General features: G+C 29.3%; 2 protein-coding genes across 17 annotated transcripts in view; both read left to right on the top strand.

Annotated features, from left to right (window-relative positions):
• Positions 1–8,706, top strand: part of LOC105212608 (amphiphysin) — a 78,755-nt gene extending 70,049 nt beyond the window's left edge. For 3 of the 11 annotated variants that reach the window (XM_054233578.1, XM_054233577.1, XM_054233579.1), the window contains 3 exons: positions 2,135–2,277; positions 3,053–7,088; positions 8,572–8,706. In XM_054233578.1, the coding sequence (XP_054089553.1) occupies positions 2,135–2,277; positions 3,053–3,154 (245 nt within the window). In that variant the 3' untranslated portion in view covers positions 3,155–7,088; positions 8,572–8,706. Of the gene's footprint in view, positions 1–2,134; positions 2,278–3,052; positions 7,146–8,571 lie in introns of all 11 variants that reach the window. The other 8 variants (XM_054233575.1, XM_054233573.1, XM_054233572.1 and 5 more) reach the window with 8 other exon arrangements.
• LOC105212609 (G protein alpha q subunit) lies at positions 7,730–22,511 on the top strand. 6 transcript variants are annotated; one of them, XM_054233585.1, is made up of 11 exons: positions 7,730–8,224; positions 8,762–9,179; positions 13,464–14,236; positions 15,084–15,268; positions 15,365–15,519; positions 15,720–15,848; positions 17,009–17,138; positions 17,206–17,359; positions 17,859–17,966; positions 18,051–18,100; positions 18,378–20,353. In XM_054233585.1, the coding sequence occupies exons 3-11, from the start codon at positions 14,119–14,121 to the stop codon at positions 18,483–18,485; spliced, it is 1,137 nt and encodes a 378-aa protein (XP_054089560.1). In that variant the 5' UTR covers positions 7,730–8,224; positions 8,762–9,179; positions 13,464–14,118; the 3' UTR covers positions 18,486–20,353. The 6 variants fall into 6 exon arrangements, with proteins under 6 accessions (XP_054089560.1, XP_054089562.1, XP_028896202.1 ...); XM_029040369.2 differs by lacking the exons at positions 7,730–8,224; positions 18,051–18,100 and adding an exon at positions 16,432–16,560 and having other exon boundaries at positions 8,911–9,179; positions 18,378–19,380; XM_054233586.1 differs by lacking the exons at positions 7,730–8,224; positions 8,762–9,179 and adding an exon at positions 13,178–13,386.
• The last annotated feature ends 4,877 nt before the right edge of the window (positions 22,512–27,388 follow it).

Raw genomic sequence — 27,388 nt, 5'->3', positions numbered from 1 at the left:
GCAATTTTTAGTCGATTCCGCTTACGCTTTGGGTTCACAGTTTCTTGGTACGCTCACGTTTGCTGCGTCAGCAATAATTTAACCCAATGTTTGTAACAATGGTGAAGGTTAAGTGCTTTGTTGATATTATTTTAAATACCTTAAATTATATAAAACTTACAAGTAGGACAAGATAAAATATAAAGGGCTGAGAAAAAGAGTTTAGAAAATTATAACCTCTAAATTTTTTATAAACATTTAAAAAATATTGTATCAGTGTTTGAATTGTTGTTGTTGTCGTGTAAAACTAACTTATAATAAAAAGTTGGAAATCAAATGGAAGGCAGACAGTATAGTGTTTAAAATATAAATAAAGGGCAACAATTTAATTCTAAAAAATTCCATTTTCCAAAAATATAATTAATTTTTTTTTATAAAAAGAAGTAAAAAATTAAATTAAAAATAATAAATAACTAAAATAAAGTAAAAAGAAAAATAGAAAATATATTTTAAATATGCAGTTTCTAAACACAATATTTAAGATAAACTTTTTTTTAAATAATAGTTAAAATAAAATTCGAAAAGTAATTAGAAATATAGTTTCTAAAAAAAAGTTCGAATCAATTTCTATTTTTTTTAAAGATTAAAGATTTTTTTTTCTATAAAAAATAAAAGATTTTTTTCTAAAAATACTAACAAAAAAATATGCATAAAAATAAAAAAAAAATTTTTAATATTTTTATCAGTTTTCGAAAAAAAAAAAATAATATAAAATCTTTGGCAAACGCTAATTTATCAAATTGCTTTTTGAATTATTTTGTTTATTATTAAAAAAAATTTAAAAAGTTATTTAGCTGAACAAAAAAAATTAAATAAAAAAATTCTTTTTGGGATTTGAAAATAAAATTGGAGACAGTTTACGAATTAGCAATCCATTTGTTAGCAATAGATGCTCCATAGTATTTTCAATTGTTGCCTTAAAGCAACAAATATGTTCGAAGATAATTTAAATTAAAAAATAAATAAATATATTTATAAAAAAATATATTATTATCAATGTATACAGCTAAGTGCAGCTAAGTCCCTTTGGAGTGCAAATTTACGAAAAACAATTTATATTTTTAAAGAGATTTAATAATTTTGTTATTTCTTTATATTTTGAAATATGTTTTTTATGACCTGTAGAAACAAAGTTTTCGAAAAAATCTGTAGAATTTTTAAGCAGGAAGCTTTATTTTTTTTCAACACACTTTCGTCAATCATACGCAAAATTAAAAAAAAACAACATCCCAACCCAAACACTTTTAAAATACTTTACATCCTTATATTATAATTTTTAATTTATTTACCACATTTCGAAAATTTCTTTAAACAAAACAAAAACATTCGACACTTTCTACAATTACACATTAACACATTTTATAAAACATTAATTTAAAAAAAAATTATTTTTGCATCATTTTAACACGAAGCGCCTATACAACTTCGAAGAAGGCACGCTTGTTGCGCTAGTCTTTGATTATTGTTGTTGTTGTTGTTTTGCAACAAATTAACAAAACTAAACTGTGTTTGTTGAAAAGTTTTTTTTGACAAAAATGTTATATTTTGAAGTTGTGAAGTTTTCTTTGAAAGTTTCTATTGACCCCAGCAGAGCGCTAACCCACGCTGTCGCGTCTAAAAGCAGCGCGTCTTGTTGTTGTTTTACAAAATGTGTTTGGTTCAAACGTATGTAGCTGTTGCAATGTTTTAACATAACCCAAAAATTCAAAAAAAAATAAAAATAACGGCACACTTTGTTTATTGATTAACCAACGCAACGCTGTGAGTCTTAATCCAATGCGCGTTCACACTTACTCTTCTCTAACTCACACTTCTGTGCTAAATGTGCGCTTCAACAAACGAAAGTGTATGCAAAGTGCAAGCGGTGATTTGAAATTACAAAAAAAAAAAAATTCCAAAAAAAAATAGTTTTGAAATTTTTTTCAATAAAAATATTTTCGTTAATAATTAAAACTCGCCTTTTAGAGAATCTTATCGGCTCAGTAAAACTGACCTTTGCATACACGAGTAGTTCGAAAATCTGCGATTGTTAATCGCAATTAATATTTTACAAAAGTTTCTAATATCTACTTTGGCTTTTTATTATATTTCACAGATGCCACCACATCGGACTTGCCCGCGGGTGTGCTTTACCGTGTCAAGGCCACCTATGGCTACGTGAAGGAGGATGTCGATGAGCTGAGCTTTGAGGTTGGCGATATCATACGCGTTATTGAGTATGACGATCCAGAGGATCAGGTAAATACAAATGAATGTGTTGCACGCGTGACTAATTGTTGGTATAGTTGATGTTGTTGTAGTAACTAAAAACTTTTCTATAGTTGTTGAGCGGAGTTCCGCTCTGACAATCCTTGACTATGTATGAAATCCCATGCATTTGTACTAGAAATTGTGTAAATCATAGTTAAAACAGGAATGTTGCTGAGTTAACAACGTAAAGCCGGCTATGGAACCAGTTTCTTTTTGGTACCGTAGCCTCCACTATCGTGGGAACATTTCTTTCTCCGTATAGTTTATCGTTATAGCATAACAGTTTTTCAAAGAACATTCATAATATATGCTTTAGAATCACTCGCAGAAGTTTTATAAAATTCACCACACCGTGGTGAAAATATTTTGTTTTGACAAATATAAGCTTTTCATGCTTTTCATGCATCATACATTCATTAGAATCACTCGTAGAAGTTTAATAATATTCATGTGTGAAACAGCGTGGTGAAATTTTATAGGAATCTAAGCTTTTTAGATCAGCAATAATAAAAACTTTGTAACCCAGTTTTTATGCCAGAAATATAAATTTTAGAAATTTAACATATTTCCAAAAAGATTTGAAAAAAATAGTTATTCCTTTTTCCAGCTGATTTGACTAAGTTTTAATAACAAATAATAAATTATATTAATTTTTTCAACATAACCTCACAATTAAAACGCGCCCCCTCATCCAACAACCCTTTTATGTGCTCGCCTTACAGCACGCTCCCAAAAATGTTCTATGGCTTTATTAAGCGTTAAGTTTTTTATTTTCCATTTTCAGGAGGAAGGTTGGCTGATGGGACAAAAGGAGGGCACCACCGAGAAGGGTCTGTTCCCAGCTAACTTTACACGGCCCATCTAGGCGCGCAGACGTGCAGCAAGCGAACGAGTATCAGCAAGAAAAGAGCAGCAGGCCAGTGCAACGAACAAAAGCAGAAAACAGAAACAATAAATAGAGCAGAACAAGCATAAGAAGAAGAAGTAGGAGCCACATAAAAGCGAATATTTATGAAAACAGTTTAAGAGTTTTGAAGAGTTTAAGTAAAAAATAAAGGAATAGTGAATGACAGTTAAAGCAACCCAAAGCATATTTACGATGACAATGGCAAGTGGCAAACTAAATTTGGCTGCAACAAATGGGTTTTTTATTGTTAATTTTGTTTTTATAAATATGTATTTATAAATGAATTTGTTTTCTCTGTAGATAAATCTATTTAACTCTTATTATAAACTGAAACACACACAAAAATCGAAAAGGCAACAGTTGAAATTTGTTAGAACGAACGTATGCTTATGTATAAGTACGTACATATATATAATATATGTATATACTGATGTGCATATATTGTATATTTTATTAATACATATGTACGTATTTTGTAAAACTTGTGGCTTATAATTGCTTCCAAATTTTATTTTATTTTTGTTTGTAAAAGTTTTTTTTTCAACAACGCAATTTTAATAAAAAAAAATAATATTTTATTACATATTGTCACATAAATATTGCATCGAGCGCTACTTATATAAATAAAAATAAAAATATTTTTTTTTTAATTAAAATAAATAAAATATTTTTTTTATTAAAATAAATATTTTTTTGTTTTCAAAAATAAAAATAAAGTGTTAATTTTTGGTATTTATGTGTTGATATTCATACATAAATACCTAAATAATAATTTTTAAAGCCATCGAAATTCTTAAATCTTTAAATTTTGTCCATTTTGCTTTGGCGGTGTGTTTCTTTTTTATTTCTTCCTCCACAGCGCTTCCTTATATTATAATAATTGAATGCGAATGTCGTTTTTAACAATATTTCCATTCGATATGCAATTTATTTATTCGTTTATGCACATATCCGTTTTCGTTTATAAAAAAAACAAAAAAAAAAACTCAACATAAGTCAGAGTTGAGTAAAATTTTATTGTTATTGTTAATTTTTTAATATATATACATAACTATACGCATATATATACAGCTATATGTATATACAAATAATAAAAACAAAATTAAGTTTCAATTGAAAAATATTTAAATAACAGCTATGATCAAAAGCGCTGATTAATATTTATTAACATGATATTTATTTTTATGAATGTAATGTAAATTGGTATATAAATTGGTAAACGCCAATAAACATTTTGAAAAATAATTATAACTGCAATAAACAATATATTAAACAATTTGACTACGAAATTTTTCAAATAAGAAAAAACGAAATTTCAAAAAAAAAAAGTTAATTGTTTAAAAACTTATAATTTCGTTCAAAAAAATTAATAATTTTCTTTAAAACGTACAGTAGAGTTGAAAAGAAATTGCAAGCTAGTGTTGGTATACCAACGAATTTGCTGCATATATCGTATATAAATCGTATCATATTCAAAGAAAAAATGAAATCATAAATAAATTTAAATCGTGCATATGAAAATAATTAAATTTATTAATACTTACATACATATATACAATCTTAAAAATTTAACTATTTTGTAGTGACAATTAAAACCAAAATGAAAAAAAGAAAAAAACAAAAAAGTTGACGCGGCCACAAACCTGTTTTCAGGCATTTTTTCGCTATTCAAAATATTTAGGAAAATCAACATACAAGTCGGACGCAAATATACACTTTACACATTTGCTCTTGGTAGTCAGAATTTTTGCGCAAGCCATACACATGTATGTTTATGCATAAATATTATTGAAATAAAAAAATATGTATGAAATAACAGTCTACTGACATTAGTAGTTAAGTGTATAAAATTAAATGGAAAAATATATTAAAATTAATAAAATACCAAAATAATAATAATAATTTTGATATACTTACATAAATTACGATAACAGTAAAAGCAAGTATAAAAGTCATAAGAACTAACAAACATTTCTTTGATATAAATATAAAATACAGTTATAAAAAAATCAAAACCAAAAAAAATTTAAGAAATAAAGCCAGTGCCAACATGTAGCCGATTAGTGCGACTGCAACAAACACACATTTCAAAACAAATCAAAAGTCATTTGCTGACACAAAAGATTTATACACACACATACATACATGCATACATATATATAAATTGTATTTAAATCGGTGAAAAATAAATAAGTTAAACTAAACTTCTTTTTATTAAATTTGTTATTTTTGCGCCAATTGATTATGGTGAGTTGTTATTAAGTGCTCACGCTATTATTAGTTACAATTTACATATATACATACATACTTATACACACAAACATACATATATGATGATTGTTTATAACATAATCCTTAAAATTTAGTGAGTAATAAAAGTGCAACCATCCTATATTGCAATGCCAAAATATTTACACACACACACACAAACAAATATTTGCACAATTTCTGTGGCATTGTATTTTTGCTGATAGTGTGAATCCAAACTTTGAAATAGCAGTGAATATTTAATTTTTCAATAAAAAATTTTGTATGTTCTGTATACATATTCTCCTTTGTTAAAGTTGCTCGCAATTTCTTATTGAGTGTGTGCAGCAACAATACAAACCTACTTATATACATGCATAAATACAATATTTATGAGAAAAAATAATTACAATAAAACAGACCATTGTATTTAGTATTTAGTTGTATCTAATTGTACGTGCATATACATATATTATTTACAACCTGAACTGGTCAACTTTCAAAAACACTACAGTTTACGGAACAAAAATAAATAATTGAACTAATAAAAACTACATATATAATAATTGTTGTTTTTCATTTGTTGTGTTGTACATAATGGATAATGGCGGAGTTTTTTTGTTAAAATAACTAAAATTTACTAATAAAAAGACGAGAATTTGTATCTGAAAAACAAAAGCAAAATGTAGCTATGCATATCACGACTGGAGGTGACCTAACCTTTATATAGTCGAATAGAGCACAGATGCAATGATTATTGTAAGTGTTGTTTGTATTTAATTCGTAAGGGAGTGGCTAAACCATCCCCAAGAATGAAAAAGTAAATTTGATTATTAAAATGTGTAGCCTATAACTGGTCGTTGGTCAACCTACCACCCACTCAAAGAGATCCTCAAATTTAGGTAACCCTCCATTTATCTGGTAACATTAAAGGCCCGTACAACGTGATCGGGAGCAGAAGCTACTCCAAACTTTTAGCAGATGAGAAGTGTAGATTTATATAAACATACAGTACTTACAGACTTTTTTGTACTTAGAGAGACTATGCTTCTCCATAACCTTAACACATTATAAAATGGGTTATTTGCACTTCACTTGCTTGGGAATGACCCTAGTTTACAACATGGGGATGATCAATTCGGACGCAGTGCAGCCACGGCTTTCAAATTGTATTGAAGTGAAATTATTCCTTCAAATAGAAAGTGCGTCGCTTAACTTTAACAAGCCTTACTAGAGCTTATCAATATCGGATATGCACTTTTGTTGTTGTTCAGACACAGCCTAAACCGGAAGCGGATATTTCGAGAAATTTGAAATAATTTGCCTGAATAAATTATTTAATTACTAAGAAAATAAACTTCGAACAAACTCTTCATTATTTGCTCACTATTTCACAAACTATTGTCAAAATATTAAACGAGCGCTAAAACATAAATAGCAGTATTTCTATTGAGTTTGAAATTCTCATTGGCAATGCTTTTCAGTCACGCACTGCTTTATTGCTATCAGCAAGTACATTTGTGCACCACTTCGTTTGCATTTCGCTTTTGCCTAGCCCGCCTTATCGACTGCGGGTATAATGTTGTTTTCTCTCTCATTCCTTGCCATTCATTTCAGTAGTGCAGTGTGATTTTTCTTGTGTGTGGTAATGATGAAAATTTTGTAATTTTTTATCAAAAATATAGAAAATATAGTCCAATTAGTAAGGAATATGTGCTAAACTTTACAATCAAAGCATAGTATTTAAAAGCATAGTGACATAAATGTGAAATGTGCTTATATGCAAACAAAAAATGATTTGGAAAATTCTAATGGGGAAAATTGAATACACCGCAGAAAAAAATGAATGAAAAAGAGGCTGGAGAAGGTGTGAGGTGCAAATTTTGATTGGAAAGCAATGGTTTTCAAGCTGCTCATACGAAATTACAGAAAAATTACCTATAAATGTAAAATTATATTTGTGAATTTGCTAGTGAGGAAAAATGTGCATAAATTATTGGAAAAACTTATATGCAGTTTTTTGAAGCGCTACCGGTTTGACAAATACAGAAACTGGGTGATCTGTGACACCCGCAAGTAATAGTGTAGTTTCGAGCCCCTACTGTTCTGTTTTAGTGTATCAATTAACACCAGATATGACCAGAAATAATTTGTCGGTGTTTTGATAAAAATGAAAAAAATGATATTCTAAATCGCGAATTGCCTGTTCTGCTGTGTAAAAATGTATGACAAAATTCTGTAGTGTTTACTTAAATATTGCAGCAATTTGATCAGCCCATGTATTTATATTATTTTAATAGTATAGTGACTTAATTTTATACGGAAATAATTGGTAAAAATCGTGATTTCGGGTGCAATGGAAATTTTCTTTTTTAGATTTTTTTTTCTTTCAGCGGACCTCGCCCGTCAAATATACATCGTCGGTCGTATCGTCTGGCATGTGTGTATTCGTTCCGTCGGTATCGTGGTGTATCTGTTTTGCTGTTCTACTGTGTCGACAAAACAGTTCGAATAGCATTGATATAAGCGAAAATATGCAAGAGTGAGCGTGACAGCTACATCACGCGCTTAGATCGGCTGCGAACCATCGGTCTGCTTCTGCGAACTTGTGTCATAAAAGTAAACGAAACGTCACGCAATTTTTCTTTTTGCTTATATTTCTTCGTTCTCTTTTGTACTATTTTTTTCCAATTGGATGTGGTCACAGTCGTCAAATGATATCAAGTAAAATTTTAACAATTTTTACGAATTTCTTGCAAAAAGAAACGAAGAATGGTAGAGGTAAAAAATCTAAAAAGTAAACAAAGATCGGTGAGACTTGTGAATCTTATCGAAGTTACTATGAAGGATACGGATGTATATAATTGTGTGTTGGTTGGACAGGTGCCATTATAATATAATAGCTTAAAAATCATTAAACATTTTAAATTATAACACGATTATCAACGCCCATATAAAAAAGTAATTGATCAATATTTAAGAAATTCGATACAGTTTCACTAGTGTACAATATTCCTACGTGCACTCACTTGTGCATGCCCCACCTCCAGCCTCTTGCATTTATAATCTGTGTGAAAAAAAAATATTGTGTGGTTTTGTTCTTAATGCATTAATGTTATTATAATAAGCTATCTGATTGAATATGCATTCTGATGATTTAAAATGAAAAAGTTTCATAATTCAGAAGAAAGCTTTGTGTATTGATATGTAGACGGGCAAAATAATTTTCCAAGCAAAGAATAAACAAATTAACATATTTTTTTTAAGTAATTGAGCAAAAAATAAAAACAACTCGTTCTAATAACAGAAAAATTATAGGAAATCTAGAAAGAGCAGCAAAAGCGGTTGAAGCGGAAAAATGTTCCTTATATTTTAAAAACGGGCTCAAGCAACTACAAATAGATTGAAGAAATGAATGAATAATTGCCATATATGCACCAACGGTACCGTTAAAAGTATACCTGGTAATATAAATATTAGTTGCGGCCGCCAAATAGAACAGCAAATGCAGCAGCAACAATAGTTCGTCTAATAGCAATATATATACAATAGTTCTGCAGGGATTCTGTAAAAAGGATTAATTTTAAGCAAAAAGAAACCAACCCACAATAAAAAATAAAGAACAATATTCTTCTAATGTTACTTCATTCGAGAATATCGGCTATAAGGAAATACCAACTTTTGATACGAGTTTCCTTAAGTTTCTGAAATCTTCAACACCAAACTATTTTAACTGGTAAGTTAAATTATGTTGAAATTTATTTTGAATTAATATAGATATGCTATCATTTGTGTAAAAAGAGTGTCTTCAGCTTTTAAAAATTTCAAAAAATGCCAGCTGATGCAATGAATTTAAAATTAATAATGTGTAATATAATAAAACGTGTAAAACTACTTATTTTCGGGATGTTCATTAAACTTTTTATTGTAATATTATTATTAATTGTGAATTCCATATATATTAATATATATGGATGAATTGCATATTAGTAAAGCTAATAAATAAAATGCTTAATGTCTTTAACATGCATGGCTAGAGAAAAACTTCGCTATACACATACGTCTAACCGCAGTAAGCGTACAAAAATTCTACGCGTACCTGAAAATTATACATTAAAAACCTAAAAATAATTCATAGAAAAAATATCAAATGTATTACTCATGCTGATAACAAAAGGGAAATCAGTGGGTACATGTGTTCTGGACAATCAAAAAATTTTCTACACCATATTTAAAATGTGCCGAAACGTGTTGAACTGGTTTTTACTTTTCACTTATGTATGTGATGCTCCCCATTAGTCAGGTGCAGATTCTTCGCATCCATTTATATTCACTTATCTTAATTTTATCTATACTAAATCAACAAAAAGCTTAGACAAGCTATGCGCAAAAGAAGACTACATAGAAGTGAAATGAACTTCAAGTGATCGCGCTGCAGGCTATTCTTATCATATGCACGTACATATATCACTCCAGAGAACAGACCAACTATGAGTTGATAAAAAAATAATAAAACCGCACAGCAGCTGGTTTTACTTTACGATTTAAGCAAATTTATTATGGTTAAATTTGTATTGTTATAATTTATAAACCGCACAGTTACATACATACATACATACATACTATATTGTATAAATACATACATTCATATGTACATCAGTGCGCGACAACAACAGCTAGTGTAAGAATAGATATTAATAATAAGATAATTAACGTTGGCTAACAGCGCACAAAACCTTAATTTAATAACAAATGTAAATGCAAAGTAGCCAATGTTTGGCTGGGAGAAGCATATTGTATAAATGGCGTTTCGAATTTCATAATTACGGTTGGACAGAAGTTTACTAGCTGGGGTCAGTCATAGTGATCTTGTTAAATCCTATATAGCTCTAGTATGTGTTGTGTATTTAGTATATGATTTTCCTAGAAAAATAACTAAAATTATGCCTGTATGCGCGTGTGTACTTCAATAATAACAACACGATTACTGTGGAAAATCACAAGTCTATGCTAAATTAGCCAACGTTGATGCTAGCTCTGTTTTATTGTTCTTCAAGTCTTGGTCAATGGTTTTACATTTCGCATATAGTATTTTCTTGCGCTTGTCAATAAGTAAAGACACACTTTTCACACATCATAGGGGGGAGAGTGTGCTTGCTGCTCTCATGTGGCTCAGGTGGCTATAGACGCCGCGCACCTATGACATTGGAAACAGTAGCGTATTACCGTTAATTAGATTTGAGCTGAAAATAAAAAAAAACAAAAGCATATGTTTTTAAATAAATTTACAGTATGTCAACTATCTGATCATGTCTTGGTAACAGAAACCGCAATCTAATGAAACTTGAATTACTTTGTATTATTACAATAATTTGTTGCTTAAAAAGCATGTGTACAGTTTTTGTTGAAGAAACAAATGACTTGAGGCTAATTTTTTTTTATTAAGTTTAAGTGATATTAATGCATATATTTAAATATAAATGTTGAGCGAATTATAATATCAAAATGTTAAGTGAGTTCGTTAACCTCAAAATATTAAATTCCTTCGAAAAACACAAACCTTCGGTTCATACCCTTTGAAAATAGTATGTGGATGGTTAAACTTCCTCATTAGAAAGTCATTATTCTTCTAAAAAAATAGTTTACAAATATTGTTATTATGATCAGAGAGTACCAATACTGTATCGCTGTGTACTAAAATGTAGTTCAATGTAAATTCTACCACCAATTGACTGTCTGTAGTTTCCAGCACATTCAAAACTATACTATGCATTTTGCAAATTGTAGAATTCTCTATAAACCATATCGTTAGTAACAGTTCTACGCGCACATCTTAAAATTAGCCATAGTATTTGTCAAGGTAGTAGTAGCCTCCAAAATAGAATTCTTCAAATAAATCTGGATTCAATGCGCTACATATTTGCTTCGTTGTAACCTCTGCAGAAAATCAATGCTTAGCCTTTAAAATACGCTAGGAAGAAAATAAAATTTGTTATTGACAATGGATTTCGGATTTGTTTAACAAATCTTAAGTATATACCGTTATTTATGTAATTTTTTATTATTTTGGTAAAAGCAACTCAATTGAATTAAATGAAACTAAATAATAATTAAATTAAATTAATTTTTGTGATAAATGTATCAAAAATTTATCATATTTTAGTTTCGATAGTGTAAATTTTAAATGAATTTATTAAAATTATTTGTAAATAACTTTATATTAAGCAATTTCCAAATATCGTTTATGTTCAAAAAATTGTCAGCCAAAAAGTATGCAACACCCACATCATTGTGCATATTAAGAGACTTACTATTAAAGTTCAAATTTATCAAAGGACCTTTTTAAATATGATTCCCTATGGAATAAAGAAAATAAAAAGTATATTTCTAATATGCCATAGCTCGTTATAAGGAAATTTTAACGTTCTACAACACCCTATGGCAAATATAAATTGTATGCATGCATTTCTTTAAAACATTGCCTACTTTTTGGCGTATAGTAGGCATAAGCTACTTCTACTACTTCTACTACTACTTCTAAGATACACTGGAACTTCTCTAATTCGAAGCCCCATAATCCCCAAAAAACTTAGAGTTAGAGAAAATTCAAGTTATAGAAATTTTCATTAAAACATAAATTTTTCGAAAAGCTGTAAAATATAGATTTACCCACAGTTTTAATAATTTACTTCGCAAAAAGTTTTATTTAAATACAATAAAACATTTATTCTGTAATTTTGTTTGTTACACTTTGCTATTGTTTGGCTCTTGGCATTCTGTATCTCATCCCCACGATGAAAATCTATAAATGTAATATCATATTTTTTGTCGGCCTCCATACGAATATAGGGACTCTTTTAAAATTCTGCGTCGATACTAAAATTTTGTATTATGCCCCGGTCGAAAAGTTCGATTTATGGAAGGAAATGTCTGTGAAATTTGACTTCTATTGCCAATTCAAGAGTTCGGATTATGGAGATCTTCGACTTATAGAAGTTGGAGTTATGGTAGTTCCACTGTAGTATAAAAATACTTTTAAAAGAAATTCTTAATAAATATAAATTTCAATATCATTAAATGCCGACTGAGAACTATTTAAATTAATTTTGATATGAATTCAGACAATTACAAGCGAAAGTGAAATCTGAGCTTTTAGAACATTATCGTGCACACTTAAGATCATAATATCATACGCTCGCAACAATATTTTATAGCGTCGAATCGTTTTTTCCCTTATAGCTTTTTCGCATGAGAATTCACCATACTTTTTGTTAGAATACTCTATCCAAAGTATGCTAATTAAAGCTACATTATTTTAGCTCAACCACAGACATATGCAGCCTCTGAGCCATTACAAAAGCAACAACAACAACAACAAAAAACAAAAACTATAAGTTTAGTCATAAACCTTGCCAATGGACTGTGAAGTTCAAGACAATTGGATTAGAATGCATTTGACGACAGGCGGCATTCGGCATTCGGCGACGAGGTTAACGCTGGCCTCATGACAAGCGGTATTGGAGGGTAACCCACCACCACTATACCTGTTCATTGTCGGCCACTTTATTGGTGGGACAAAGTAGATCTCTGCATTGTTTCTATATATATACGTTTATAGATTTTTTTGTTGCCTTCGAAGCTTTGGCTAGGAAGCCCTACATGACCCGCAAATCGGTAAATGTATGCGCACACTTAGAGACTCGGGAAGTGTCTGCTTCCGTAACTGCTGGACAGTTGTTTTTCGATTTTTTGTCTCTTCGGTAGGGCGCGCATTGCTGCATTCGTACTGTGGTGCGCACGAACGAGTGTTGTGCAATTTTTCAATATTTTTTTGTACTTTTTAAAAATAATCATAACGCAGCCCACCGTTCGAGCGTAAAGAACTTGAAAAGAGAGACACTTGTTCATTCCGCGTTTAATTTTTAATAACCGTTGAAACTTAAGTGAGATCTTCTATTTTTAATTTTTTTAAATAAATTTCGAATAATTTCAAAACGGTGTTTTTGTTTTCTACTTTCAGATGTTTATGGAATTTTTTAAATAGGATCTTAAAAAGAACGAGAAACGGTACCTATCGTTGGTTGCAACAGGACAAACATAAAGTTTGCAAAGAAAAACAAAATAAATAGAAAAAATTGTGCAATAAACTTTACAGCTTGATAAAAGCGGAGCTCAACCAAAATAAAAGAAAGTATAAGGAAATACCATCATATGTGAGCATTTCCATGTGAGAAAAAAACGAAGTTCAAATTCTAAAATTTACTTCGAAATCTTTGATTATACAAAGTTCGAAACAGGAGCGTATGTGTTGTGCCGCAACATTGATTGTTGTTGCACGAACGGAATACACACGTCGACACACACCTACCGAGCAGGTGGTGGCGGCAAAGGCACTGTGGAAGCATTTGAATTTATCATCTGCTCCAACATTGACTACAAAATAGCTAGATCAGCGACGCTCTATCAAAAGAGCAGCGCGCAACGGTGGCAAGCAAAGCACGGCGGCGGCTACATTGAGGGAGGCTACACCACGAGCACGAGCGTTTCGCCCAAAAGTTTTTACTTTAAATAACAACAACCATTAACAAGAAACAACAACCCCATAGTAGCATAATAGACTAGAGTGTGTGTGTGCGGTTAAGGGTGCGGCGTAAGCAGCCAAAAATTTAGCTAGTATGGAGTGCTGTTTATCGGAGGAGGCGAAGGAACAGAAGCGCATTAATCAGGAAATCGAACGGCAGTTGCGTCGAGATAAGCGTGATGCGCGAAGGGAACTCAAACTCTTGCTGCTCGGTAAGTTGTTTGTGCAGCGGTACAGACGTAAAATTACACTAATAAGCTTGTTTACAAAGTGCAAAGTTAGGTCCACTTAACCTATGAATTTATTTGGACCAAAATGGTCTGTTTTCGCTCGATTTTCTTGGCGAATAGAATCCCATTGCAATGTTGATGTCTTCGAAAATCATACGTTAAACTTTTATGTACATTTTTCTCGACGTAATATCACATTAGAACTCATATAACGTTAAGTCCATGTAACCTCTGACTTTATATGGGTCTAGTTTGTCTGTGATGGTACTAGAAACTATCGTTATCATTTCTGGTCACTTTCAGGAATATAAAAATTATGTAATAAAGTCGGGAATCCGTTCTCACAACTGTCGAGTCTATATAATCGCAACGAATCCCAAATTGCAACTGGTCAAGAACTATAAACTCAGCAATATTCTTCAAAAATAAAAATAAATCTGGACCGGATAAACTCTGGGTCGATTCCGGTAACGTAGAACCGGCTATCGTGAGAATTGTGTGCGAAGAGTCCCCGCATGACACTACGCACCTCATTGCATGCTCAATTAAACCTACTCATATAACAGTCTTCCTCCTATGGTCTTATCGAAACAGTTCGTTTCTTGAGCATCCTGTTAGATGGCAACTACAACAACAATAAAAACATTTGGACAACCCTTAATTCCTCGGAATGTTATATACATAATTTTCATTACGATTTCTTCTTGATATGGTTGCTTAAAATTTTCGAAGCGTAATATTCTATGATTTTTCGCTTTTTTATAAACTATCAAGCTTAACACCTTTTTATTATTATTATTAATTTCCTTTTTTTCACTCATCTTAACAGGCACTGGTGAATCCGGCAAATCGACATTCATCAAACAGATGCGTATTATTCACGGCAGCGGTTACTCCGACGATGATAAGCGGGGTTACATCAAATTAGTCTATCAAAATATATTCATGGCCATGCAGTCGATGATCAAGGCCATGGATATGTTAAAAATTTCGTATGGCAAAGACGAGCACGGTGTAAGTAAATGATACAATGATGAATTTTTAAAGGATTGTCTCGATCATAACCTATACAAAAGTCAAATTAAATTCACGCTACTACTTTTCTCACAGGAACTTGGCGAACTGGTGATGAGTATCGATTACGAAACGGTCACATCATTCGAAGATCCATATTTGTCGGCCATCAAAACACTGTGGGCGGATACTGGCATACAAGAATGTTACGATCGACGAAGAGAATATCAACTCACAGATTCGGCAAAATAGTGAGTACCCCGCTTATATACATATGCCCCACATACATATGTCTCATATCAATTAAGTATACACGATGACAATACTAAATGTTGCCGTGAGGCCAACAATATTTCTATACTGTGTGTGTGTATAAATTGAACGACATACATACATACATACAAAAAATATATATTTAGAAATCTGATATATATGTATATATATTTATTAGTTATCTGATGGATCTCGATCGTGTGGCTCAACCAGATTATTTACCAACCGAACAAGATATTTTGAGAGTTCGTGTGCCGACAACGGGGATCATTGAGTATCCCTTTGATTTAGAAGAAATTCGATTTAGGTACAGCAATACAAATCTCTCTCTATTTCGAAAATGTGCCTTTTGATTGCCTAAATGTAAAATATACTACTAATTTGCTTTGACTTATACTCTTATTTAAAATACTAAATATTTACTAAACTTTTGTTGAAACTGAAAATAATTGTTTTGGCTTTCGAGCATATTGTGCATGTTTGCCTTATAATTTTGTGTCCGACACTAACCACTGATTTCTACGAATTTTTTATGAAGTTTTATTGTTAAAAAAAATATTAGAAAAAAAACGCAGCTTTCTCTTACACACGTTTTGAGATAGTCATGGTTAGTTTGTAGTGTGGAGTTTAAAGAAGCTTGCTGAGGTTTAGTGAGGTTATGGGTTAGGAAGATTTAGTGTTTCCGGCGTTTTTAGAATTTGTTTTTGGTATTGGTATATGTTTGAAAACAATTTAAAGAAAAATATATGAAAAAAATATTTAACTGAGATTTCAACATTTTTGCATCAAATCGCATTTCGCTGGGTCATGTCATCATTTGAAAAAACAATCATATTACTCACATAAACATATAAATAAACAATTAACACTCTTTGTTTGCCAACGCGTAGCTATCTCAGCGATCTTGAGCGTATTGAAAAAGAAGATTTCCTACCCACCGAGCAGGATATTTTGCGTGCTCGTGTGCCCACCACAGGGATACTTGAATATCCATTCGATTTGGATGGTATCGTATTTAGGTATAAGATTTACTAAAAAAATATTTTTTGAAAAAAAAGAAGGCTATTTCCAATATGGCTAGCTCTAAAAATGCTATAACTTCAAAAAGTACAATATTTGCTAGATAATGCAGGTTAGCTAGTTTAACTTGAAACGCTTTCATTAAATACTATTTGCATTGTTTTTGTTGGTGCTTTTCACTAATTTGTGCTTTGTGTAGTTTCATTTGTTTGTTAACGTTTATTTATGCATTTCTGTATTTAACATATACATATATATTTTCTTTAAGCATTTTTTATGTGTTTAACGCCTACATGCTTACGTATTAATGAGTATAGTGTATATGTTTGTAACCGTTATTTTTTTGTTTTTTTAAGCTTTATTAATTTTTCATAAAATTTATAAAAATAATTAAAATAATTTTATGTAAAATTTTCCTACTACTACTACACACACACACACATACAGAATGGTGGACGTGGGTGGTCAGCGTTCTGAGAGAAGAAAATGGATACATTGCTTTGAGAATGTGACTTCAATCATATTTTTGGTTGCGCTATCGGAATACGATCAAATTTTATTCGAATCTGATAATGAGGTGAGTACAATTGACATTTGAGTGCTGAAAAAATGTCTAATATTTATTTTTTTTTTTGCATTTGCAGAATCGTATGGAAGAATCAAAAGCTTTATTTAGAACTATTATTACGTATCCGTGGTTCCAAAATTCATCAGTTATTCTCTTCTTAAATAAGAAAGACTTATTAGAGGAAAAAATCATGTATTCGCATTTGGTAGATTACTTTCCCGAATATGATGGTAAGTACACGCTTATACTTCTATATAATCTGCTAATTTGTAGTTGTACTCTATTTATAAGCGGTTAATGTGCTAGTCAGCTAATAGTTATTAATATTTTTAAAAATTATATTATAAAAAAATTATAAAAAATTCTAAAAACTTTTGTGATTACATAAAAGGACCCAAATGTGATCACGCTGCCGCTAAACAATTTGTCTTAAAAAAATATCTGGCTGCGAATCCAGATCCCGAACGTCAGTGCTACTCCCATTTCACCACAGCTACAGGTTACAAACACAAAGTTTTACTTGAAAGCTTTCAACGCTCTGCGCTAGTAAAAGCTAGTTGTAGCCAACTGATTGTGAAAATTCTTGTATTTTCGTGCCTTTTAGTTTATCTGTATATCTTTATAAGTGGATTAGTTTATATGTAATCATACGTATTTAGTTAATTGTATAATCATTATAAACGTATCGCTTGTACTGTATATGTGCTCTCTTTCCCATAAAATAATTAGGTCCACAAAGGGATGCGATTGCCGCCCGAGAATTCATACTTCGTATGTTTGTAGATCTTAATCCAGATTCCGAAAAAATCATCTATTCTCATTTCACCTGTGCTACGGGTAAGTATACATTTAGAGAAAGAGTTGAAATGAGTGATTGTGTGTGAAATTCTATGAAAATTGTGTGATTGGCCTGACTGAAAGAAATGCGAAAATTAAAGCAAATTCAACGTTATACAAATCGAAATTGTCAGGTAATTGAAAACGCCTTACAGCTACACTTTTTTATAACTGTTAATCCTTCATAAAGCACTAGTTTGTTTAAAATCTAAAACTGTAACATAACGGTATGTTTAAAGAGTATTGCTAGCATTTGTTGCGTATATAAAGTCGTAGTAGTTGACCGTAAGCTTTGCAACTAGCAATTTGAAAAAAAAAAAATGAATTTAATAAAATCTAAATCAATTTCCAAACCTAAACAAATACTTCGGATACTTTCACATCGTCTTCGCGCATACTAACTTCGTGCAGATACCGAAAACATTAAGCTCGTATTCTGCGCTGTCAAGGATACTATCATGCAGAATGCCCTCAAGGAATTCAATTTGGGTTAAGGCACATCATGTGACATATTTGTAACGGAGCGCGTCAGTCATCAGTCTACTAACCCGTCTACCTACCTAGTACTACTTACATGCATATAGTGAACCATCGCATCAAGTTTTATTTGTTTCGCTTCTTTATACTACGATTTTATTAATACACATTGGCTTATGTTGCTTGCAAAAGTTTAAATAAATAAAAATAAATAAATAAATAAAGTTCTAAAAAAACAATTCATATATAATATAAATTCATAGGCAATGCTGATATTGTAATAATGTTTAGGCAAAAGTGTTAAAGCAATGCGTTTTTGTTTGCTTAAGTGTAAACTGTTTTGTTTAAGTACTCGTTAATAAAACAAATTCCTTAAAGTTGTTTTATTTTCATCATTAAGTTCTATAAGGTGGCCGGATATATAATCTGTGGAGGAATTTTGTGTACTTTCCTAATTATGTACTTCTCTAAAAGGCTTTTAGATATGATCTGATAGAAATTTGGTAAATTTATAAAACTTAGTACTAAAGCAATCAAAAATAAAATTTAAAAAAATTTGTGTATTATTTTTGTTCGAAAATTTATATTGTAAAAAATCTGTAAAAAAAATATTAAATAAATTAAAGGATTATTTTAAGGATACTATCAAAAAAGTTTATTGAAAATTTTAAGGAAATCTTCTAAATTGTTGTTGTAAACATATAAAAGTCGTCGTTTCGAAAGTAAGCCACCTTAGAACCTCCTTTTTGACGGATCATAAACCCATCGTTCCGTTAACATTGGTGCTTTTTGTAGTGATGCCTTTGAACTTACTTCGGCGAAGAATGGTGTGAACTATACAGTTATTTTAGATGAAAAAAAAAAATTGTATATAGCCGAAAACCTCAATACTCGCTTAAACAATTATTAAAGCTTAACAAGATTTTTTTTTTTTAAATATACAACAACAAAGTACGACTTATTATATTTGTTTTGAACGAGTAACATCAAGAAGTGTTTTTCTGACATCCGAAAAAAACAGTAAAATTTATTCTAATTTTTTTTTCGATAATACAAAAATAATAGTGTTTTTTTACTTTTTCGAACATACAACAGAAAACCATAAATTGATTTTCCGAACATTCAACAACCAAACACGAGTACTTATATTTTCGAACAAAACTCGAAGTTCGTTTTTCGAACATATAAAAACAATAATAAACGATTTATAATTTTTTCGAACATACAACAGAAAATTAATTGCTTTTCCAACCATTCAACAGCCTAAAAATTATTACTTATATATTCGAACAAAATTCGAAGTTCGTTTTTTGAACATATAACAACAACAATAAATGAGTTATAATTTTTTCCAAAATACAACATTTACAGAAAGCAATGAATTACTTTTTCGAACATCTAACAATAACAACAAAAAAATATTACTTTTTCGGACATGTAACGATTTCTTATTTGCGAAAAAGAGAAAATAGCCAATATTTTCCCAATAATTTTAAATTTCTTTTACGTTAACTGAAGGCGATTTAGAAATAAGGTAATTTTTTTTTTGAAGTAGTGTGGCATTGCTGTGTACGAAAATGTGTGAGAGTGCGAGAAATAAATATTTTATGATATAAAATAAAATGTGCGTTTGTGTGTTTAATAAAATAATTAAGAAGGTCCATATATAATTTTTGTTACTATATATAAATATAATTTTTATTATATATCCAATGTCTATAAAATTTTAAATATATATTTTTTTTAATTCTTATGAGCTACTATTATTGGACCTCCTTAAATTATACCGAAATTAATATAATTCTCTTCTTTTAATAATCTATGCTTTCTCACGCTCTTTAGATACCGAAAATATTCGATTCGTGTTTGCAGCTGTTAAGGACACCATTCTCCAATCAAATCTGAAGGAATATAATCTGGTCTGAAGTGCATTCAGATGGACAGACAATTTTTGTGATTTTATTATATTCATGATTCCTTTTTCGCATAAAAATATATAAGTAAAAAAAAATAAAAACAAAAACAAATAAACAAACAAACAAAAAATACATATAACGCTAAATTAAAAAAGAAAAAAATTATATAAGCAAAAACAAAAACAAAATAAAAAAATTTAGACAAACAAAATAGCGCAAATGGCGAAGAATATAAAACAAAAACTAACGATTATTTAAAAAGAAAATTTTATAACGCAAAATAAAATCTAGAAAATAACATTAATAATAATAATAATAAAAATGGAAATTATATAATATGATAAAATGTATGGAACTGCAGTAAAACTATATGAAAAAAAAATTATGAGACGGCAATCAGGAACTAGAGAGAGCAGTGAAAATATTAGTTAATTATTATTTTTGATTTATATTTTTTTTGGAATTTGCGAAAACGAAGGGAACGTCTCATACATACATACACAGACACAAATATTATACATACAAACAAACACATGAAAAAGCGAAGAATACTGAATGCATAAAGGGAAGCAAACTAAATAATGAATAATGGAAAACAAATAATAATAATACACCTATGTATAATTAATTACGAATATATACACAACTACATACATACATACATACTTACATTATTTGTACATGATGTATTGATGCAGTGAACCACTAGATGTAAACATAAATACATAAAAAAAACACTAAATAAATGCTAAATGAGAGAGCGCATTTCTTATTATGTAGGAAAAATAAGAAAAGTGACGTTCAACCAAATATTTAAGGGAATAACGTAACGTGTAAAGTAATCATATGCAACAACAACTACAATTTCAACCGCTCCTACAACAACTAGTCGGCTGGCTATAAGGCTGCGTTGATGCGCAGCAAATTGAGCCTACCAGAGGCAGACAAGTGGCAGCAGCAGCGGTTGACGGCAGCAACTTCACAACAACACGCACACACACATATACATACATACATATATGCACACCAAAACGCATACATACATACATACATAGAAACATACCTAGTTAAGGCGAAAATTTAGAATGGGGGCAAATTAAGCGACGAAATTGAAAGAAAAATGTAAAACTGCATAATATGCATTGTTTATAAATAATATTATGAGAAAATATAATAATAAAGAATATAAAATGTGAATTTGGTTTATGTAAAACTAGCGCGACAGATTTTACGTAATAAACGTAACGTAAAGCTTAATATGAAAGAGTTACACTTGATATAAATGAGAAAAAAAAACATTTAAATAAATTTGCAAAAACAACAAGAAAAGAATGACGCCATAAATACACGCGCACAAGTATACAGAGACAGCGAGCTAAAGCGAAAGTTTTATGTACAAAATGTTGTAATAAAAGAAAAAAAAAAAACAAAAACAACACACGGTGCAAGCGTTGTAAAGTAATTGAAATGTAATGCAAATACATATTTACATGCATTGTAAAGAAAAAGCGTAGCAAAAATAGTATGAAAGCTGTAATGTCATATAAAGTATATACATACATACAAACATACACCTAACTACATACATAAATATATATATATATATGCATAAATAAACACATACACACACGCACACACACTTAACTATTAAGTTATTAGTAAAAAATTAAAAGAAAATGAATTAAAAGTAATTTTGTGCTCTGTAACACGATGGCATTAGAATTGTTGTATTGTTGTAAATTGACAATTCATGAATATTTTCGCTTTAAGTTTGGCGTTTTTAAAGTTTTGAAAACTATGTATGTATAAATACTATGATTGTTTTGATTTTTAATATATATTTTTTTTTTAGATTTTAATTTTAATTTCGTTTAGTTAACGATTTTTGTTCTTGTTTTCGATTTTTTTTTAAACTATTATTATGATTATTATGATTTTTTGTAAATTTGATAATGATATAAATAATAAAAAATAAAAAAGTAATATAAATAATTTATATGCGCTCATAAGTAAAAAAAAAAAAAACAACAACAACAACAAATATTTATATTTTGAACAAATAAAGAATGGAAAATCATAAAATAAACACAAATATACGATATTGCTGTAATGTCCACTTGTAGGCGTACAATTTGGGTTCAATGTAGAAAAAGAGAGCGACAGTAATTGTTATTTAATTTCAAATAATCTGTTTGTGTTTGAAAGCTAGCTTGGAGGTTCGAGGGAGAGAGAGAGGGAGCAGACGGTGAGTTAAAGAGAATGCGAGCACAGAGAGCGACTTTTAGAACTTGCAACAGAGAGAGCGTTATGCTAAATTATTTCTACTGTGGCTTTACTGTGACCATGCTGGTGAGAATGTTGTATCAGAAATGTTCTTTACAGCACCATGACATAAGCAAAAAAATAATAACTGAAATTTTTATTTATTTATTTATTTTTTTGTAATTTTGTTTAATAGTAAATTTTTTAATGATGAAACAGTAAATAAATGTACGCTGCGATTGACAGCACAAAAAAAAAATTATTTTAAAATTTAAAATAATATTTATTTTTTAAATCAATTTATAACAATTTTACAGGTTTCTTACCAAAAAAAAAATAATGTCTAAAATAATTAAAAATAACAATCATACACAAAAATACATACACAAAAACACTCAACACACGCACACATGCACATTGCAAGCTGCATGCAGTCACTCAATACATGCGTGATGATTTCGAATTCAATCACGTTCAATTTGTATCAAGCGTACTCATTTCTATATTTATATGTATATTATATAATATAATATAGTCTACGTGCGCGAGAATTCGTCGATAAGAGTTGTAAAAAAAAATAAATTGAAAAACACAAAAACAACAAAGCTTTAACTGAATAAATTTATGTATGTAAATGAATTAAAATAGAAAATGCACGAACTATGTAGCTTTTAAAAAGCTAAATGAACTTAAACCGTCATCGTAGTTGTTGTTGGTTGATTAATGTGGAACAATGAAACAACATATAGTGGTCTTATTTTTAGAAAATTACCGTTTTATTGTAGGCGATTGGAAATCTGTTTTTTTTTATTAAAAATCATTATTTTTTTTTTAGTTTTTACGTTTCCGTCCAAATGAAAATGAGTGTAAAGCAAATTCAATTTTGTATAATATTTTGCCACAAGCATATTCATAAAGAGAGGCATACATACATACATACACATGCGAATACATATTGAAATTTTTGTGTAGAATTAAATTTTTTTAGTTTGCATTTATAAAAAAAATAGTTAAAAAAATTATAAATAATTTTAAATTTGAAATTTTTTTTAAGATTATTATCAGTTTAGAACAAAAACAAAAAAGGAATTTTTTAATAGTTTGCATTTATAAAAAAAAATATTTTTTACAACAAAATATAATTAAAAACAAAATTTATTAAACAAAAATTGTTTGCGTTTATAAAGAAAATATTATTTTTATTATATTTTGTTGTAAAAAATAATTTTTTTATTAACGCAAACTATTTTTTTTAATATTTTTTTTTAATTATATTTTGATGTAAAAAATATATTTGGAAAAAAAAATATTTTTTACAACAAAATATAATAAAAAAAAAAATATTTTTTTTTTCGATTTTAATTAGTTAATAACAGAAATAATACCAATTTACAACAAAATTATTGCATTTTAAGCTCAAATAATTGTTTTTCAAGCAAAGTATTTCACTAAAAAAATTTTATTTTAAACATATATTGCGTTATGTAATTAAAATTGTACACATAAACGCGCCATATATTGCAACAACAACTTTTCTTAACAAAAAAACATGAGTTTTTGTAAAATTTTGTACTCGTTACAACTGCGGAAGCGAGAATTCATCAACTTAAACTTTGAAATTAATCAATTTTGTTGTTGTTTTAAAATTTTTTTCTATACTGCGGACCACAAATTGCCGCGTTGTTATCTTATTATTTCATACAACACAATATTTAACGGTAAACGTGATTATTTATAGCAAATATATATGTAAAGTGCAGTTATAACTTTCTTTACACCGTTTATTTTTACTTAATTCATTGAATTTCAGTGACATTGGTTCCTAAATACATATGTATATACATACAGGCATTACTCATTTACACATCCGAGATTTGCTTCTGATTATTGTAATTCATAAAAACCCCATGAGTTGTATAAGATCTCAGATTTTACTAAATATTTTTTGTTTGTGTGAAATAACATAGTTATAAACTAGATACATATATAAATCTATATATAAACGAATTCCATACAATTTGGCCTTGCCTTTCAATGTATCGCTCTAATAGACATATTTACTAAATATAAAAACGAACGAAAAATAGTTATGCACAATTTTAGCAATTTTCAAAACTTTTTTTTTGGAAAATTTAAAAATGTAAATTAAACTTTTTGGAAAAATATAAATGCAATTTTATAATTTTTTTTTCAATATCTGACAACCTTTTACTCAAATATCAATAAATATATGCCTGCATACATATGAAATTACAACAAAAAGCACAAAAAAAAATAAATTGAAAGTAAATTTAAACTAATAAATTAAATTCGATTTCACAATTCACAAGAAAATAAAATAAGTACATACATAAATATATATATAAAATAAAGTAAATGTGCAGCTTCTTCGATTCATACCGAAAAAAAAAAAATATATATATATAATATCATACATACAAACATTAATGCATACCATACATATACATATATTCATATGCAAATCACACACATACATATTTCAGAAAAAAAATGAAAAAAATTCTTTAAAAAATAAATATTTTTTTATTAAAAAATTCAAACTTAAAAATTTAAGCGAAAGAAAATCGCAAGACCGCGCTTTAAACTGAAAGCGCTCTTTTTCGATTTCCGAAACTACACTTTCAAATATATTTTCGAAAAAAAAAACCAGCGCTTAACAGCGTAACGGTACCCTTCACACAGAATATAAACTTGAATTAAGCACTTTAAGTGTTAATGAAATGAAATAAAGTCACACACAGATATTTATGTATGTAGTATAGTCTTGGTTTCGCGTGAGCATTACTATTTTGCAGTATATGAGAATGCGTTGAAAAAGAAGCAACTTAATTTTTTTTTTTATTGCATACCACAAGAGTTGTTTGGGTATGTGTATGATTGTTTACTTTTATTGCCTATTAGAAGAGTTCTAAGACGTACATAAATGCATTTTGTATTTTTATAAAAGAAATCATAAATTTATAATTTTATAAACAAAAAAAAAAAAAAACAAAAACAACAAGTGAACACAAAAGAAAGCACGAAATTTTATATTTAAGAAATGCGCTTTTTTACGTCGACGGAATTTAAATTTAAAGTTAGATAACAGATTTTGACACGATTGGAAATTGTGGTGTTCGGGAGGTACTATGGACTTGTTAATATATATTCACTTGAAGTCGAAAACAATTTCCAAAAATATTTTCTAGTTCTCCTCGAACTAATAGCGAAATCACTTACTCCAGATAATTAAAAATAATAATTAAATAATTCAGCGCTGTTTGAATGTCATAATTTGAAAAAAAATCTAGTAAATGTATCGAACCTATCGATAACGATAAATTATCGATTATTGTCAATTGGTTATTTGTAAAGATAATTCATAATCTTGAAATTGTAAAGTTTTCATTTTCTTCGTCTTAAAGAAGGATTAAAAATCTATTATGCCTATTTCCAACTTAAAGCCATATTGCTTTCGAACAAGTACTATATACTAACGGTTTAAAGATCTGCACTGTAGTTTGTAAAAATCGTGAATATTTTCTAAAAACTCTAGGATTTCGAACCTATATTTCAAAACATTTCTGGATTTTGTGTACAATATCTAGTGATTAATCGATTCTTTTATTTATCGATACAAATTATCGATCATTCAAATTAGTCATCGAAATAGTAACGATATCAAGCAACTCAGGTGCACATTGCATGCAATGATTGCCTTGAAGAATGCCACCACAATTCCGATTCTTTTTGTTCAAGCACAGGTTTTCGAAAAATTCGGTGAAAATATATCGATATAAAAATCGTATATGAATTTCGATAATCGCTTATGCTCATATTTTGTGGATAACCATTGGTTTTTGGTGGTTTATAAAACGGATCGTAACCGTAACAGTAGTATATTGATGATATAGCGTTCGTCTGTACATATACCCACCACACCCCAATTTCCAATCGTTAGTTATCTAACATTCAACTTCAACTAAATTTTTCGAAATATTCCACGAACTTTTCGCGCAGCACGAGCGCTTTACCAATGAGCCACTATTGAGGCGTCTCGTCAGCTGCTTCCAGTACCAAAACAAAAAAAAAAAAAAAAAACAAATCAGGCGACGTAAAAAACCCGCATTGTAGCACCGAAATAGGTTATTATATACATACATACAAACCAAATTATGTATAACCCTTTTTTATATATATAAAATAAAATATAATATAAACTACTAAATAGAAGCCAAGCTAACTTGATTACATACATAAGTAATATATTATCGATACACGCACACACAAAAACACCGATAATATTTATATTGTAAGACAAGACAAGCTGAGATTCCGCGCAAATCGGCCGAGGCTTGAAACAAGTAAAATGAAAATTACACAAAAATATATAAAAATAATAAAAAAATTCAAGCAAAAAAATTAAAATATTTAAAAGAAAAGAAAAATCAAAAATTTATGCGTAAAATAAAATAAAAATAATTATCAATATACAATTGTAAGGGGAAGGTATGGTGAATAAGTGAAAAACACAAGTATTCTCATGCTAATGAAGACAGTCTTATGCAAATAGGCATGAAATACCGAGTTTATGATATAAAATAAATTTACAACTAATTTTGAGAGAGAGATAATTGTAAAGCAAAGCTCCGAACCGTTAATGGAACTTCAACGTGGTGGAAACCGACAAGGTCCTTAACGGTTAGGCAGTAAACACCACCGCAAAACAAGATAAAAACGAGCAACCTTCGTGCGAACGAACATGTG

Source organism: Zeugodacus cucurbitae, chromosome 6 (assembly GCF_028554725.1).
Source record: "Zeugodacus cucurbitae isolate PBARC_wt_2022May chromosome 6, idZeuCucr1.2, whole genome shotgun sequence".
In the NCBI taxonomy this organism is placed as follows: domain Eukaryota; kingdom Metazoa; phylum Arthropoda; class Insecta; order Diptera; family Tephritidae; genus Zeugodacus; species Zeugodacus cucurbitae.
This window is presented reverse-complemented; position numbering and strand designations above follow the sequence as displayed.